At 65.5% G+C, this 17224-nt stretch overlaps 1 protein-coding gene across 4 annotated transcripts; it reads left to right on the top strand.

Annotated features, from left to right (window-relative positions):
- Positions 1-524: 524 nt before the first annotated feature.
- Positions 525-16841, top strand: CGN (cingulin). Of its 4 annotated transcripts, none has more exons than XM_076360207.1 (21): positions 525-560; positions 6454-7502; positions 7674-7774; positions 8022-8091; positions 8311-8406; positions 8717-8868; positions 9190-9331; positions 9415-9627; positions 10001-10149; positions 10429-10570; positions 10649-10849; positions 11097-11303; positions 11387-11644; positions 12145-12315; positions 12426-12587; positions 13125-13214; positions 14481-14564; positions 15530-15648; positions 15742-15850; positions 15974-16137; positions 16213-16841. In XM_076360207.1, the coding sequence occupies exons 2-21, from the start codon at positions 6477-6479 to the stop codon at positions 16352-16354; spliced, it is 3798 nt and encodes a 1265-aa protein (XP_076216322.1). In that variant the 5' UTR covers positions 525-560; positions 6454-6476; the 3' UTR covers positions 16355-16841. The 4 variants fall into 4 exon arrangements, with proteins under 4 accessions (XP_076216322.1, XP_076216320.1, XP_076216318.1 ...); XM_076360205.1 differs by lacking the exon at positions 525-560 and adding an exon at positions 581-609; XM_076360203.1 differs by lacking the exon at positions 525-560 and adding an exon at positions 3150-3182.
- Positions 16842-17224: the final 383 nt, after the last annotated feature.

The raw sequence follows: 17224 nt of genomic DNA on the forward strand, positions 1-17224 counted from the left end.
CCGCTCCCGGCCGCCGTAGGCCGAGGCGGGGCGGCACGGCGCCACCCTGGGCGTGGCCAGAAGCAGCCGGGAAGGGGGGGGGGGGGGGAGAGACGACCGGGCGCCATCTTGTGCGTGGCGGAACTCTCCTGCGTGGGCTGCGGGTCGCCCCTCGGTGCCCGGGACCGGAGGCCTCGCCCCCGCCCCGCGCCCCGCTGCAGGCCCGGGGGCCCTTCCGCTGTCCCTGAAGGATCGGGGACCGCAGAGGCCCCTCGGGGGGACGGGAGGGCCTGCGGCCGTCCCCGCCACGCCGCGTCCCGGGGGGCGGGCAGGCAGGGACGGGCGGGGCGGTCGTCCCACTGACGCCCCCTCCGCTGCTACCGACGCAGCTCCCTCCCCAAGATGGCGGCGCGCCGCTGGCGGCGGCGGCGGCTGCATCACGTGACCGCCCTCCCGGGGCGGGACGCTAGTCGGAGGGGGCGAGGCTAAGGGCGTGGCGGAGCGGGTCTGTCCCCGCCCCGGGGCGGGGCCTGGCGCGGCGCGGTCCAACGGGCGGCCCCGGGGGCGGGGCCTGGGCGAAGGTAACAGGTTGCGGTGGGCAGCGGCGGGGAGCGGAGCCGGCGGCGGGCGGTGAGTGCGGGGCGGCGGCGGCGGCTCTGCCCGGGGGTCCTGCCCCGCGGTCCTGCCCCGCGGCAGCGCCTGGGGCCGCCGTCCCGGGAGGGTGTCCTGCCCCGCGGCAGCGCCTGCCGGGGCCGGGGTCGGGGTCGCAGGGGCCGCCGTCCCGGGAGGGTGTCCTGCCTCACGGCAGCGCCTGCCGGGGCCGGGGTCGCAGGGGCCGCCGTCCCGGGAGGGTGTCTTGCCCCATGGCAGCGCCTGCAGGGGCCGGGGCCGCCGTCCCGGGAGGGTGTCCTGCCCCACGGCAGCGCCTGCCGGGGCCGGGTCTGTAGGTGTTGACCTTCCCGGGGTGTGCCCTGCCCTATAGCAGAGCATATAGGGGCTGGCGCTATAGGGGCTGTTATGTCCGGTGTGTGCCCTGCCCCATGGCAAAGCCAATAGGGGCTGGGGCTGTAGGCGTTGTCCTTTCTGGAGTGTGCCCTGCCCTATGGCAGAGCCTATAGGAGTTGGGGCCGTCGGGGCTGCCCTTCCTGGGGCACGCCCTGCCCTACGGTGGAGCCTATAGGGGCTGGGCCTGTAGGGGCTTTCCTTTGTGGGGTGAACCTTGCCATATAGAAGATCCTATAGGGGCTGGCTCTGTGGGGGCCCTTGTCCTTGGCGCGTGCTCCACCCTATAGCAGTCCCCATAGGGGTTCTTCTCCCCAGGGTGTGACCTGCCCTATAGCAGATCCTATAGGGAGCCGCCAGGCTGCTCCCCCGGTGGGGGACCTGGGTTGTCCCTGTTCTACCGGCTCCCCTCCATCTATAGGGGATCTGCTGTCCCCTATAGCCCCTGCGGGAGCTGCCTTTACCTGCCCCCTTATTCCATAAGGGATCTGCGTTCCCCTATGGAAGTTGTGTCCGCAGGTGCTCTTCTCCTTTGAGGAGAGATCCCATACAGGGACTCTATAGCATCCCTCTATAGGGGTGCTGGGCAACGGCCGCCGCCGTTGCTGCTTCTCCTCGTTGGGACGGAGTTCATCAACCCCTGCCTTGTCTCACCCGGAGCCCTGAGTTGCAGGAGGGCGAGTTACACCCCGGAGGGGGGGAAAAGCCTTTTGGACCCGGCGGGTTGGCAGGAAACTTCACACCGGTGCGGAAGCGATTGCGGCTGCTGCAGGCCGGGGCCCTGCCCCTCCGTAACGCGGCGCCTCCTGAAACTTTAACGCGTGGAGCTGCCCTACTTCGCCGGGCTCCCGGGGTGGTATTTTTAGCAGCCTGTTTAAATAAGAAAGAAAAATCTAGGGCTTGGGGTCTCGTCCCTGCTGCCATCTGACTTATCCGCTGCCTCGAGACTTCGTTGCGTCTCGAGGTCCCCGATGTGCGGGTCTCGCTAACCCCGTCCCCGTCCTCTGCCCGCTGTTGCAAGCTTTTGTTTGGGAGGGTGTTTGCGGCTTGCTCCGGGCTGGCTTTCCTCTCCCACCACCCCGACCAGTCAAGCTGGTTTGGAGTCGGGCTGGGTTTCCATCCCTGTAGACAAGGTGCCGTTCGCCCGACGGAGCCCCTCGCCCGCTGCGTCGTGGCTCCGGTACTCGCAGCCTCTCCCCTCAGCATCTTCTTTTTTGGGGGTGGGAGCTGCAGCATCGCCTCGGAGGGCGCTGCCCCGGGGACGGAGGCTTTGCCACACCATTTAGCGTGATCTCTGTGCGTTTGCTCGCTGGGTGTTGTGTTCATGCTGCCCGGGGGATCGCAACGATGGGGGCGGGAGACGGGGGTCCCCGCTTCGGGGTGAAACCAGAGCATCCGAACCCTGCAGCTCTGGAGACCTGCTGGCGTGTGCGGGTCCACGTTATGCCCCCGGGGCTCTTCCTCGCTCCCTGCCGGTATCCCCCGGGAAATATTTATCCCCACGAGCATGTGGATCAAAATAATTCTGGTTTTAAAGGCATGACTTGCTTGGAAAGTAGTAAACCGATCTGATCGGTGCCACGGTAAACACCTTACGGCGTGACTATGGAGAGCGCGGTTTGGTTACGGGACTGACCCTACGGCGTTGGGGCGCGGGGTCCCGCAGGAGGGAACGGGGCTTTCGGTTTCCGTAACGGGGCCCTGGGAGGGGCAGGGAACGGGATTTTCCAGTATCTGGGTTGATGATTAACCTGAGGGCTCTGCCTGCGGCTGGGTTGGGACGGGAAGGAATTCGGTTCTTATCAGCTCCCGTGGGAGCCCAGGGGACATCGTCTGGGGGGGGCGACCCTTATCGCCCGTGGACATCCCTCTTCCAGCCCCCGGCAAGATGCCGGCCAGCGTCGTGATGAGCCCGTCCCTGTTGCGTGACGCAGCCGCAGGTGCCCTGGGTTCGGGTTCCTCCGACCTGGCCGGCAGCGCACGGTTCATGCACTCGGCCGTGGATTTATCGGGGTTTTGGGCTCCGGAGTTTGCGGGAGAGCAGGAATAGCCAGTCTCTGCCGGTGTCGGCGTGGGCTGCCCCGGTGACGGGCAGGGCGCAGGCACGGCGTGTGCTGCCTGCACCTGAAATCAACCCCGGACTTTGTCCCCGAGCAAAACCAGGGCTGTGTACAAACACGGTTGAGCAAGCAGCCTTGCAGGTGAGCAAAGCTTTGGGGAAACCCTCGGTGGAAATAGCCTAAACCGTGCCGGGAGCCAAAAAACAGGTAATGGGGGAGAAATGCCGAGTTTGTGCATCGCTGCTAGCCCCTTCCCCGCGATGTCGGTCTGGACACGAAGTGCTTTGGGATAATCCGACAGCTTTTGCTCGCCGTGCTCGGGGGGTGCAGCAGCTGCATGACCCAACCTGCTCGGTTCGGACCGAGGTGGCTCGGAGATGGGCTCCAGCTTCACCGCAGAACGGTGCTGGCTCCTCACCGGAGTCCCGGCGTGCAGCCGACAGCGGTCAAATTACCTGGCTGACCTTGATGGAGGAGGATCAGCCCGGCCTGGCAGGCATCACCTTTCCCATCCAGGTGTTTTTGGTGCTGGATGGGAGCGGGGAGCCAGGGCGAGCCGCGGCGGCACAGAGCCCCACTCGGCGTAGGAGCCTTTTCCAGCACCGCCTGCAAATTGCAAAACAACTTTCTGGGTTAACGTCGTCGGCACAAAGGACTTATTGTGCCGCCGATCTGGGCAAGCGGAGCTGGCCGCCCGCCATCCCCTGTGCTGCCGGCCGGCAGCGTGATGCTGGAGGTGCGTGACTGCCAGCAAGAGACCTCTCCTGCCGGTTCGCTGCCTGCCTGCTCCTGCCAGCTCCGCTCTTGCCTTGACCGGGCGCAGGACCCCCACCGCTCGGTGCCGCCGGCGCTGCCAGCCCGACCCGGGGCAGGGTTAAGGTGTGTTGGCGCACAACGCACGCCCCGGGGACGATAACCAGCCTGTTTTTAGCCCCAATTCGCCATCCCTCCTGCTTCCAGGCTCCTTCCCTGCGGTTTCCAGTGAAATCCCCTCCTGGGGCTGTGTTTCCAGCCCGGGGCTGGGTGTTGCTCTCCCACACAGGAATGCGATCCGGCTCCAGCCCTTTATCTGTGAGCTGGAGCCCTTCCAGGAGGAGGGAGGCATTCCTGGGAGATTACCGGCCAGACCTGGCTCACCTGCTTCCTCCCGGCTCCCAAAATGCCCGGCCGGTGCCGCCGGAGCCCCCCAAAGCCGGGAGCGAAGCCGTGCATCTCAAGCCAGTGCTCCCTTGGAAAGAGCAAATCCTCCTCTCCACAGTCCGGTCCTGTGCCGGCTGGGTTTGAGCCCAGCGACATCCCTAACCGCATCCGACCCCTGCGGTTATCCGCCACCTGGTTCTCACTTGTGCCAGGGCGGGGGCGGGCGGTGGGGCAGAGCCGCGTCCTTTGCCGGCGGTAGTGATTCTGGCACAGCCAGCGCTTTGCTCGGCGAGCCCCTGTCCCGCTGGCAATGCCATGGGAGGATGCCGTGATGGCGTGCTGCCCCTCGCCACCCATCCAAAGGTCTTCCCAAGGCGGGTGCTGCGCCCAGGGCTCGCAGTTCCCACCCCGATAGCAGCGGGGGCTGAGCCCTCTCCCTGCCCGGGCTGTGCCTCGTCACTGGCTGCACTTTGGACAGTGGCAGCCGTGGAAAATTCTGAATTTTGCTGCCGAAGCTGGTTCCCTCTCCTCGGTTTGCCTCTGCAGGTTGGTGGCTGTCCTGCTCCTCCCAGACCCCCCCCCTCCGTCCCCGCGGCTTGGAGGGGATGCCGTGGCGCCCGGAGGGATGGGATTGATGGGATTTGCTTTAGGAGCTCTCACTGTGGGCGCTGGGCTCAGGCTGTATTTATAGAGGCTGATGTCTTGTTGCTGATCTCGTTAGCTGTATGCCGTGCAGGGATAACGAGCTCACGAGACGGGGGCTCTTCTCCCGTCCCCTGCGCCGGCTCCTGGGGTCCTTCGCCTGCAAAATAAATAGCCGGTCCCTTGCCCGCTGCTGCCTGCAGCTCCTGGTTGCTGCCCTCGCTGCTGGGTCCGGGGAGGGATGTAGGAGACCCGAAGGGCTTGTTGTGACTCCGGCAAAACGGAGGAGCCGCAGGAGCTGCCCCTGCCGAGTTTGGCCGGGGGACGGGAGCAGACGGCGGCGGTGGGGAGCTGGCAGGGCCAGGGGAAGCAAACGGCTCGTCCTTCCTGGCACTGCCCAGCGGGGTCTGCACGGCACCTGCTGCTGCCTCCGGCCCACCCTGCTGCTCCGGGCCCGGCATCTCCGGTGCCTTCCGCCTCTCTGCAGAAAGCTGGGTCTCGTGGCAGCGGGGCTCCGGCTCCAGCTTCTTCCCCGGGGTGGGCACAGGAGGAGACGTGGGCTCGGGGTTGACATGAGAACGTGGGAGAGCCCAGCTGCGCCGGGCATCCCGCTGCTCCATCTGCACCCGTGCTCCATCCCTGCCTGCTCCCCGCTCCAGGCTGGGGCAGTTTTGGGGGCGATGGCCAGACCTGAGCTGAAAGCACGGGGTTTGGGGTTTGCTTTTTTGTTTTCCTCCACGCACAGGATGTGTTTAAGCATCCCCCTGCCTGGATCGGGGTCCCCTCGCGTCCCGGGGTCTCCCTGGGCCACCCTCTGGGGAACACAGGTGCAAGCTGAGCGCTCGGCACCTCGCATCGCTCCCGGCATCCACTTTATTTACAGCAGAGAAAGGAGCTGCTGCTGCTGCTCCCCGTGCTCGGGGGGTGTGTGTGAAAACACGATGCCGCGGGGCCCAGGGGCTGATGTGAGGCTTTTCATCACTTAAACCCCCCAGGTGCCTATAGGGGAGCTCGCCCCCTCCCCATGTCGTCCGCTCCTGCCGGTCTCCTGCTGGCCGGCATCGCCCTGGGTGCCGCCGGGACCGAGGGGGAGGGTTACGTCACGCTGTTCCCAATATGTCACTGCTCATATCTGTCCCCTTCCCACGGGACCTGGGCGGCTGCCCCGGCCGCGGGGACGGCGGGCACTGGGGGGTGATGCTGAGGGACGCTGGAGCTCCAGCTGCAGCGAGGCTGCGGCGTTCTGCAGGCGTCTGGGAGGCAGCGGGAGCAGAGCCTGGCTGCGGAGCCTGGCCGGGATCTCTGCCTCCCCTCCGCATCCCCGGGGTCCTGCCGCCAAGGGCAAGCGGCAGGAGACACGGTGAGGGTCCGGCCGCCGATGCGGGGCCGCCGCAAAACCCCCAAAAATGGGGGTTTTGCTCTCCCTGCCCTCCCCAGTGTTTCCCCGGGAGCAGCCGGGCGATGCCGGTGCCGGCACAGCAAGCCTGGTCCCCGTCCTGTCCTGGGGACGCTGCAGCGCTGGCACCGGCTGTCTGCCGGCACCCGTCCTCACGGGAAAGCGCTGCTGGACCCTCACCGAGTGCCGTCTCCGATCCGAGGATGACTCTGCCCCCTCTCTCCGCCCCCCCAGGACCGTGGTGCTGAGCCCCGGGGATGGAGTGGCCAGCGAACGCGGCAATGGCGGAGAAGCAGAGCCCTGTGGACTACGGCGTCCAGATCCGCTTCATCAACGACCTGCAGGAGCCCCGGAGACCCCCCAAGGCGCGGGGCAAGCCCGGCTCCTACGGGGTGGCAGTGCGGGTGCAGGGCATCGCCGGGCAGCCCTTCGTCGTCCTCAACAGCGGCGAGAAGGGCAGCGACTCCTTCGGGGTGCAGATCAAGAGCGAGGGCTCCTACCCGAACCCCCCCACCGGCCCCCAGCCCTCCGGCTCTGTCAGCTCCGACTCAGACCTGCCAGAAAACCCCTACACCGGGCGGCAGCCCCAGCACGGCTCGTCCTACAGCACCTCGGATGAGGAGGCGAGCGGCGTTTCGGCGACCTCCCGGCACAAGCCCAAACCTCCGCCGGGCAAGCAGCCGCTCCAGGAGGAGCTGCGGAGGACGCAGTCCCACGGGGATCTGCTCAGCGCCGCCGCGGAGGAGCCTTTTGCTGCCGGCGCTCCCCAGGCCAGCGGCAGCCGGCGGCACTGGGCTGTGGCCGGCAGCAAAAGCAGCAGCATGTTGAACATCGCACCGGAGCGGAGCAAAGCCTCCGGCTCGAGGGCCATGGCCAAGGACCCCTCCTCGGACACGGAGGCTGCGGTGGACGCTGGCGGCAGCGACGTGGACACCAAACCCCTCTCCTCGGTGGATTCGCTCATCAGCAAATTCAACGGGAAGGTGCAGCAGCGAGGCCGGGCGGCCAGGAGGGGCCGGATCCCCTCGGAGGAGAGGAAACGATCGCAGAGCCTGGACAGCCGCATCTCCCACCGTGATGTGCCAGATGCCAGGGAGCTGAGCGGTGCCCAGCACCGGGTCGGCAGCGTTCGCCCCCAGCCCTCGGTGCCCACCGGCAGCCTGAGCCGCCCGAGCGGAGCCGGAGGGATGGAGGACAGGGGGACGAGGAGCCAACGGGCGAACCGGGGCATGGAGGAGCCCACGACTGAGCGGCTGCAGAGCAAAGCTCAGGCAGAGCTGCAGGTACCGGGGGACCGGATCCTGCTGGGATCACAAGGGTCATGAGCTCCTTAACCAAGGGGAGCACCGGCACCGAGGCGAGCACCAGCGTCCTCTGGAGCAGCAGGACCTGCGGGGCGGTGGGGGGGACTCGTGTCCTTGCCGGAGCTGAGCTTTTTTTATCCCTCACGGCAGCTCAAATCCACCCCGGACCTGCTGCGGGACCAGCAGGAGGTCGCCCAGCCCAGCAGCAGTGAGCACCCCAAGGAGCTCATCTACGGCATCCTGAAGGAGGGGTGAGCCCCCCGAAGCCCCCCCGAGAGCCCCCGTTGCTCCCTGCCCCTTTCCCGAAGCGCCGGTGGCTGCGGCTGGGATTCTGCGGGGTGGTTTGGGAGCGGGGATGCCCCTGTAGCCAGCTGGTGCTCAGGATTTTGGGGGAGCAAGCGGCAAAGCGCTGAGAGCGTTCCCAAACCCCGGGCTCAGCCGTCCCCCGGCTCTGTCCCCACTGCCCCCAAACGCTTCCCCCGGCTCTGACACCTGCAGGAGCAGCGAGAGTGAAATCTCCCTGAAGAGGAAAACTGCCCGGCTGCTGGAGAAGATGCAGGAGCTGGCAGTGAGTCGGGGCCTTCCCGTTGCTGCTCCCTGCTTGAGGGGGGAGACCGGTCCCCAAGCCCCCCTGGGGGCTCCTGCCTTCCCGGCACCGTGTCCCGGCATGCCGGGGACGGGACCCCAGTGGCACGTGGCTGCCAGGTGGTGCGACGGACCGAGCTGTGGCCCCCGGGGGGGTTGCGGTGCCCCGAACCCACCGAGTGAGCCTGGGGGGTCTCTCCAGGTACCTGCCAAGGACACGGCGTGTTCCCAGCCCCAGCACAGAGAGCTGGCCAGGAAGGTGGAGGAGCTGCAGGACAAGCTCGACAAGGAGACCAAGGTGAAGCCAGGCAGAAGGTTAGGGGGTCTCGGGGGGACGTGGGATCGCAGTTTATATCCCTGGCAGGGGGGGAAGCGCAATGGGTCCCTGCTCTGAGCCCCCTTCACTTGGGCTTGGGTGCAAGACTGAATTTTCTCCTGGTCTGTTTTACACCCCGCTGGGGTGTCTCAGGGATGCTGGGGGTGCAGACATCCTTCCCGTCCCCGCCGGAGGCAGGGGGGATGCTGGGGAGGGGGACAGGGAGCATCGCTGCAGTCGCTGGCCGCTCTGCCCCCAGGAGGGGACGTAACCGGTGTCCCCTCTCCTGCAGCTCCGCCAGAAGCTGGAGCTGACCAGGGAGCCGGGGAGGAGCGGCTCTGCTCGGGCCCTGGAAGCTCGGCTGCGGGAGGCCGAAGGGGAGAGCCAGCATCTGCGGGGGGCCCTGGAGAAGAAAACCCAGGAGCTGCAGAGAAGTTTGCAAGAGTAAGAGCTGGTCCCGGGGGCTGCGGCCGTGCTGCCGAGCACGCCAGGGTTGGGGACATTTTGTCCGTCCCCGGTGTGGGGATGCTGATGGAGGGTGGTGGGGGCATTTGGAGATGCAAAGAGGGCTGGTGGAGCGCAGGGTGGGTGGCTGTCGCCCCGCTGTCCCCATCCCCTTTGCTGTGCCGGGACGAGCCACCCACCGGTGCGGATGCTCGTGGGTGGGTGCTGCAGCCCCAGCCCTTCGGGGTGCAGATGTGGCCGGGGTCTCGAGGGGAGAGCAGGTCCCTGCCAGGCTGTGAAGGGCCCCATGCTGCCCTCCAGGCTGAGCGAGGTGAAAACAGCCAAGGAGCAGGCGGAGACCCGGCTAGGCGACTGCGAGGAGCAGCTGCTGGCGATGCACCGAGAGCTCGACCGCCTGCGCAAGGGCTCCGGCGCGTCCCCGGACGGCGAAGCTTTGTACAAGGTACGGTGACGGTTGCACCGGAGCGTGAGCATCTCCCCCGTGCTGCTTCGCTGCCACTGAGCCCAGCTATCCCCTTCTCCCAGGAGCTGCTGGAGACCAGGGAGGAGCTGGAGGAGGCCCTGAGCTCCAAACAGCGGCAGGAGGAGCAGCTGCGGCTGCGGGAGCGGGAGCTGACGGCGCTGAAGGGAGCCCTCAAGGAGGAGGTGGCCAGCCACGACAAGGAGCTCGACCGTGTCCGGCAGCAGTACCAAAACGACATGGATCAGCTGCGGCGCAGCATGGAGGACATCTCGCAGGTCTGGCCGTGAGGAGGGCTGCTGGGGAGGGACGGGGAACGGGGTCTTGCTGGCTGTGGTTGGGGAGGGTCTTTGCTTGGAGTTGGCGTCCTTGAATTCCTCTTTTTAAATGGTCCTGAGCTGGAAATGGGGTTTGTGTCCTGCCCCAAACTCACCCCATTGGAGCACCCGTCTGCCCCGGCTCTCGCCGCCCCGGGGCGGAGATGCTGGGGAGTGAGCGGAGCCTGTTTGCGGAGGTGTGGGGGCTCCCCGGTCCCCTGCGTGGGTTCTCTGGGCTGGTTCGGGGGGCATTAACTGGGGCAGGACCTCAGCATTGTTGGAGCATCCCGTGAGGATGCCGCTCTGCGGGCGAGCGCTCAACGCTTCGATCCAGGATCAGGCCAACCTGGAATCGGAGAGGCAGAAGATCAGCACCGTGGTGAGGAACCTGCAGCGGGAGCTGGAAGAGAGCACGGAGGAGACGGGGCACTGGCGGGACATGTTCCAGAAGAACAAGGACGAGCTCCGTAACACCAAGCAGGAGTAAGTGCCGGGGCTGTGGCTGAGCCAGAGGCATGAGCAGCTTCTGGGGGAGGTCCAGCTGCTCGTGACCATCCAGCATCTTTCCTCCAAACCCCGTTAAAATGGGTCGGGAGCTGGGATGGGGCTGGTTCTCCTCCTCCTCCACCCCTGGGCACGTGGGGAGGAAGGCAGTGGCCGAGCTGGGTGCCGCTCTCCAGGCACGCTGGGACCTGGGAACGGGGGTGTGGGACAGGAGGACACAGGGATGGGTTTGGGTGGCCTCATCCTGTCCCTCTCCAGGCTGCTGCAGGTGAAGCTGGAGCGGGAGGAGTTTGAGGAGGAGCTGCGGGAGCTGCGGGAGCGCTTCGCGGCCGCCCGGGAGGAGGCGGACCAGGCGCGGAGCAGCGCGCTGGATCCCGGCGAGCTGGAGTCACTCAGGAAGGTGGGTGACGAGGGAGGAGGCGCACGCAGCGCTGGGGACCACACCAAGGGTCCCTGACCACTGTCCCCTCCATCCCAGGAGCTGCGGCAGGCACGGGAGGCGCAGCGGGAGCTGGCGGCGGAGAAGCAGAGCCAGGAGGAGCTGCTGCAGCAGCGGGAGCGGGAGCTGGCGGCGCTGAAGGGCACCATGCGGGAGGAGGCGTCCAGCCACGACGGGGAGCTGGAGCGGTACCGCAGAGACCTACAGCAGCTCCAGGAGGAGCGGGATGAGGCCACCAAGGTGAGCACTGGAGAAAGGGGTTTGCCCCCACCCAGCCACGAGCCGAGGAGCGATCCACACTGTGGGCTGCCCTCGCACCTTCCCGCGAGCCCCAAATTTCGCAGCCATGGGGCGATGCGGCAAACCCACAGCCCTGGATCCGCCCGCCGTGGGCTCCTCCCAATGGATGCAAGTCCAAATTGCTGCCCAAGACACCCCAGCTCTGCAGCTGGTCCCGGGTCCATCCCGTGCCGTGGCTGCGTTGCAGGCAAAGGCATCCCTGGAGCGCGCACGGGAGGCGTCGGAGCAGACGAGGAAGACGGTGGAGTCCAGCCTGCGGGAGCTGCAGGAGCAGAACGACAACCTGAGGAGGAAGGTCCTCGGGATGGAGACGCAGCTGAAAGAGTATGAGCGCTTGGGCGAGAACTGGGAGGGCTCCCAGGCACGGCTCAAGGAGAAGGTCACCAAACTGGAGGTACCGGGGCTGTGGCCGTTTCCGAGCTGCCCTGAGCTGTTCCCCTGCCATGGGAAGGAGTTTGAAGAGCTCCCTCCTTGCAGGCAGAGCGCAGGCAGATGGAGGAGTCGCTGGGCGAAGCCACGGAGCGGGAACAGGAGCTGCTGATGGCCAAGCGGTCGCTGGAGACCCGCCTGGAGGAGGCGCAGCGGAGCCTGGCCCGGCTGACGCAGGAGCACCAGGAGCTGAGCACGTCGTACCAGGACGAGCAGCGGCAGAAGGAGCAGCTCAAGCGCGCCAAGAGTGAGCTGGAGGAGCAGAAGCGCCTGCTCGATCGCACCACGGAGAAGCTGAACAAAGAGGTTGGAGCGCCCGGGTGCCTCCGGGGCCGCTTGCACCCCCGGGACCCCCGTCCCATGGGGCATCGTGTGCCACGACACCCGGTCTCTGTGCCACGGGATGGGGATCTCCGAGATGCCCTCGCTGGGTTAGGGGATCCGGGACTTTGGGCATGGATCTGGTTTCCCTGCGGAGCCAGTTGGGACCGCTCCTTCCCCCATGTCCTGGGAGACTCCATAAAATCACGCTGTCCCCGGGGATCAGCATCCCCAGGGCCATGTTGTCCCCTACCCTTCCCCAAGCAGCTCCTGCAAGAGCCTGGTGCCTGCTCAGAGTCTGGGGTCATCCAGGCTGCTCCGGCAGGGCTTGCACCCCTCGCCGTGATGCTCCTGAGCCCACGGGGCAGAAACGTTCCCCCCAGCCCCATGCCCATGGGTATCTTCTCCCACCTCGAGTCCCATCAGCTCAGGACAGGGTGCATAGGCTGGTCCCCGGCTCCTGAGCTGTCCCCGCTCTGCCGCAGCTGGAGCAGATGACGGAGGAGTCGCACAGCTCGCTGGCCGTGCTGAAGTCGCAGCTGGAGGAGTTCAAGGAGAAGTCGCGGAAGGAGATCACAGACTCACAAAAACAAGCCAAGGATCGGGGCGCCGAGGTAGAAAAGATGCAGTTCAGCATGGGACGGCTGCAGGACGAGGTACGGCGAGGGCTGGCGGGTTGTGGGTCCCCACACTGTCCTCTCTGTCCCTCTATGGGGAGCCTGGGGACACGTCTCACGTGGGGACACCTTTCCCCTCGGTGCCACAGGTCGCCCGGCTGAAGCAAGCGCTGCAGGACAGCCAGGCAGAGCGGGAGAGCGCGCTGCTGGATAAGGAGGTGCTGCTCCAGCGCCTGCACAACCTCGAGCAAGAGATGGAGACCAAGAAACGCTCCCAGGACGATCGTTCGCGGCACGTCAAGGCGCTGGAGGTGGGGAGCGCTGCGCGGCGCCCCAAAACCGCTCGTCCCGTTCCTGCAGTGCTGTTTGCTAACAGCAAGGGGCAGAGCTCGCCCAGCCATCCTCCATCCCACAGCTGCTGCGAGAGAGGAGTTACGCAGCCTGGCAGCGCTGGGGGGGGTGTGCGCTATTGCTAATATTTATTAACTGCCAGTGCAGCGGCTTTGTTTCGGCTCTGTCCGGCATTGCCCTGCAGCTCAGCTTGCCGCAAGCTGTTGCTTTGCGGGTTATTCTCCCCTGACGGGGTGGTGGGTGCACGGGGGTCCGCACAGCGTCAAGCTGCCGTGTCTCGCATCCAAGCACCTCCCTTCTCCTGCCTCCCGGGCTGTGTCGGAGCCTCCCAGGCCGGTTGGGTTTTGCTGAGCTGGAAGCGTTGTCGGAGCAAAGCCCCTTCCTCCAGCATCCCAGCTCGCTGGCCCCGGCTGGCCTGAGCCCCTCCTGCCGCCTGTCCCCCTGCCCATGGGGACCCCAAGGCCCATCATGACCCTTCTGGTCCCGTCTCCCTGCAGGAAAAGTCCAAGCACCTGGAGGTGGAGCTGGATGAGGAGAGGACCACAGTGGAGCTGCTGACGGAGAGGGTCAACCGGAGCAGAGACCAGGTAGGGCAGGCGGTACCACCCCGAACCCGGCTGGTGCCGTGGCAGAGCCCCCCCAGCTCCGGCAAAATAGCGCTGGATAACTCGGGTCCTCGGGTACAACTGGTCACCGGAGTTAAAACCCCATTAATGAGTTGTTAGCGAGCAGCCCGGAGCCCTCCGTCACTCTAAACACAATTGAGATGACGGTGTCTGAAAAGCTGGTTCGGGCGCGAACGGAAATTATACAAGCTTGGCACAAAAAAAAAAAAAAAAAAGAAATACCCTGAAATTACAGGGTGAGGTTTGTGTTTGTGCAGGAAGTTGGGGCTTAAATTACGCCGGTCTCCAGGCTCTCCCCTCCCTCTTAACCCACCTGCTTATTACCTTCAAAGCCGGAGCTGGTGTTTGAGCTCTGCGAGCGGGCGGGAGCTGCCTGCCGAGCCTCCCGGGATCCGGCGACGCTGGGTTTTACCGGGATCCCGGGATCGGCAGCTCCTCCGCTTTATAGCCCGTCTCCCTCCTGCCCCACCGGGATCCAGCCTGGGGCTTGGAAAGGGGATTCCCACCCCTCGAGCTACGGCGAGCCGGTAAAATGGGTGGTTTTCCCATTTTTCCATCTGGGAAACGGGCACATCCCAGGGGAGACTTTTTCCACGAATCCTGGATGTGCCTGAAGCACAGGAGCTGCAGAGCAGGGATGTGCATGAAACCACAGCTGGGTTCGCCTCAGAAGCGGCCGTACCAGCTTTTGGGGCTGCTTGAATAAAATTCAAGCAATTTTTTTATATAAACTCCAATTTCCTTCGCTTTAAAACAACGCACACAGCTGCATATTTCACCTTGGTCAACCTGAAAGAGGTCCCTGGGGTGGTTCTGGTTTTGCTCCGTCGGTGGATCAAACCCATTCCTGCCCCCCGGCACGTCCGCGCCACTGTGCCCCGCGGTGCCGGGCAGAGCTGGGAGCGCAGCCGGGTCCCCAAATCCCAGTCCAACCAGTTTAAACCCTCCAGTGGAAAATTGCAGCCCTCGGCTCTGGGCTGCTCGCCAGAACGGCGGTAACTAATTTAGGAAGGAACCAAAATCCTCTCTTTGGGGGTTTTTGGTGTCACCGATACCGGCTGTGTGCCGTGGGACGGCCACCGTGCGGCTGTTGGGTGCACTGAGTCCACCCGCGCTCTGCGGCACCGGCGTCATGGGAAGAAATTGCGGTGGCCCCAATCTCTCACTGAGTGAACGCGGCAGCGAAGGACGCGGCAAAACCAACCCGTGCCGTGTCCTTGTCCCCAGATCGACCAGCTGCGGGCAGAGCTGCTGCAGGAACGCTCCAGCCGGCAGGACCTGGAGTGTGACAAGGTCTCGCTGGAGAGGCAGGTGAGGCTGAGCCGCGGAGGGGCCGGATCCAGCCCGCAGCCGTGGGGACAGCCGGAGGGCAGCTGGACCCCTTGTCCCGTGAGGGATGCAGGGCAAAGCGTCTCAGTGCGGCCCCCGCTCCTCTCTAGAGCATCCCTGGGAGAGGGACCGTGTTCCCAAGGAGCTTTTCCTGCTGTAAACCGTTCCCCCTCCTCCTCCCTGCTCTGGATACGGCCCGGCCCGTCCTCCCCGTGCCCCATCCCTGGCCAGAGCATCCTTGGAGCTGTCTAGCATCTCCCCGGGGTGGCATTCCCATAGGTTGCCGCCTTTCCTCACAGCTCCTCGCCAGCCTGCCCGGGCTTGCACTCCAAACCCTTCGTTACCTAACCCCGAGCTGGCTCTTAACGAGGTGGATCAATGGGAAATAAGCTCCCCGAGCTGTTCTTGTTCCCCGTGCGGAATTGCCGCTGCCAAGAAAAACATGGGGCTCCTACTGCTGATGGTGCGGGGCCCGGCCCGGCCCGGCGGCGGCTGCCATCGTTACCACTGCCCGGTTGACGAGGCCGGGGCGATGCCACTGTGCGGGATGGGGAGAGGAGCTGGTTTTTGTGGTGCTTTCAGGGATTTTTTTTTTTTTTTTGGCCAACGAGGGTGTTTAAGAGCAGAAATCGGGGAGCTGAGGGGAGACGAGCATCACGGAGCTGGCGGGGGCTCTTGCACCCGGTGGTCCCCGGTACATCACTGTCCCCTCCGGTCTCACCTCATGCCCCGGCTGGTGCCAGCGCGGCTAATTGCCGTTATATAACCCGGCTCGTTACGTCTCCTCCTTGGGAAAGGGTTTCTGGGCCCTGACTCACTGCCGGGATTTACATAAGCGAGGCTCTGAACCTTTCCCACCCGGGCTGGGAGCCCTGCAGGGGGTGACGGGGATGGCTTTGGGGTTGGGTTTGGTTTGGTTTTGTTCTGTTTTGTTTTCCTCCCTGTAGAACAAGGAGCTGAAGAGCCGCCTGGCCAGCTCGGAGGGGCTGCAGAAACCCAGCAGCAACGTCTCGCAGCTGGAGGCGCGGGTGGAGGAGCTGCAGGACAAGCTGCAGGCGGAGGAGAGGTACCGGCCATGGAGACCCTCGCCTCGGGGGGGGTGCCTTCGCCCTCGCCAGCTGCCAGCCTGGCTTGCCCACGACCCATTGCTTCACCACAGGGAGAAGAGCGTCTTGCTGTCCTCCAACCGCAAGCTGGAGAGGAAGGTGAAGGAGCTGACCATCCAGATCGATGACGAGCGGCAGCACGTCAGCGACCAGAAGGACCAGGTGGGTGGCAGACGGGAGCCCTCAGGGATGCCGAGCGGCTTTGGGACCCGCCTAAGGGACCCTTGGGTGCTTGCCCCGCACCAGCCATCCTAATCCCATGGGAATTGCCCTGTCTCCCCGCAGCTGAGCCTGCGGGTGAAGGCCCTGAAGCGTCAAGTGGATGAGGCGGAGGAGGAGATCGAGCGGCTGGAGGGCGCCCGCAAGAAAGCGCAGCGGGAGCTGGAGGAGCAGCACGAGCTCAACGAGCAGCTGCAGAACCGCATCAAGGCGCTGGAGAAGGAGGCTTGGTAGGGAACGCCGGGCTGGAGGGGGGTCCCAGCCCCGTCCCTGCGCAAGGGCTGACCCCTCTTCTCCATCCCCAGGCGTAAAGCCGCCCGCTCGGCTGCCGATTCCTCCCTGCAAGACGACCAGCTCAGCTCGGACGAGGAGTTCGACAGCGCCTACGGGCCCTCCTCCATCGCCTCGCTGCTCAACGAGGCCAACCTCCAGACCAGCTCCTGCTGACGCCCGCCCGCGCTGCCCCGGCTGCTCCATCCCGGAGCGGGGCCGCATCCCGAGAGCCGGGCCAAGGGACTGGCCACGGATGCAGCTGCTCGATGCAAAAACTCTTCTAATACCAACGACATGAAGGAAGGTGCTGCTCAAAAAGTAGTGGGATGGGGAACGCCCCCCCCACCGGACGCTGTCTCGCCTCTTCGTCTTCATACGGGTCTCAGGGTGTGTTTGCACCGTGGCTTTTCGCCCCGGGGGGAGCTGCTCACCATGGCCCCCTTGGTGACCGGGTCCCACCGGGACACCATGGCCCTGGGGACCAAGATACAGCCCCAGGGGATCAGGCTCCCATGGGGGCAGCCAGAAAGCAGGGCCGGAGGGGCTGGGGGCACCCGCGGCTCTGGCCACCCTGGTTTATTTTTATATGCAACTGCCCTTCGTCCCCCCGCTGCCCTTTTCCCTCTCCAAGTGCTATTTTAAATAAAATTGAGCATTTTAACGCCTGCGGCTCGTCCTCCATCCAGGGCCGGAGGGATGTTGCAGGCTCCGGCACGTCAGGCTGTGTGGTACCAGACTCCTGCCCGGCTAGGGGAACACAGCTCCTTCCCCGCTCTGCTGGATCTGGCCTGGAGATAAATCCTCGTTATCACTAATTAACGGGGATGGGAGCCTTGCCAACTGCTAATTAGCGCCATTGCGTTGATTGGCAGGTGGTTACCACAGTTCCCCTCCGTGGCCTCGAGCGGGGCCCAGCTGGCTCCATCCCCAAGCCAGCGCGGGGCTGGGACGGTGCCCAGGGAGCTGGCCAGCACCATCCCTGCTGCCTCAGTTTCCCCTCCCGTGCCCCGGTGACGTTTAACCGTGATGGAGCCAGCGGGGATG

The sequence above is a fragment of the Aptenodytes patagonicus genome, chromosome 26 (genome assembly GCF_965638725.1).
Source record: "Aptenodytes patagonicus chromosome 26, bAptPat1.pri.cur, whole genome shotgun sequence".
Lineage (NCBI taxonomy): Eukaryota > Metazoa > Chordata > Aves > Sphenisciformes > Spheniscidae > Aptenodytes > Aptenodytes patagonicus.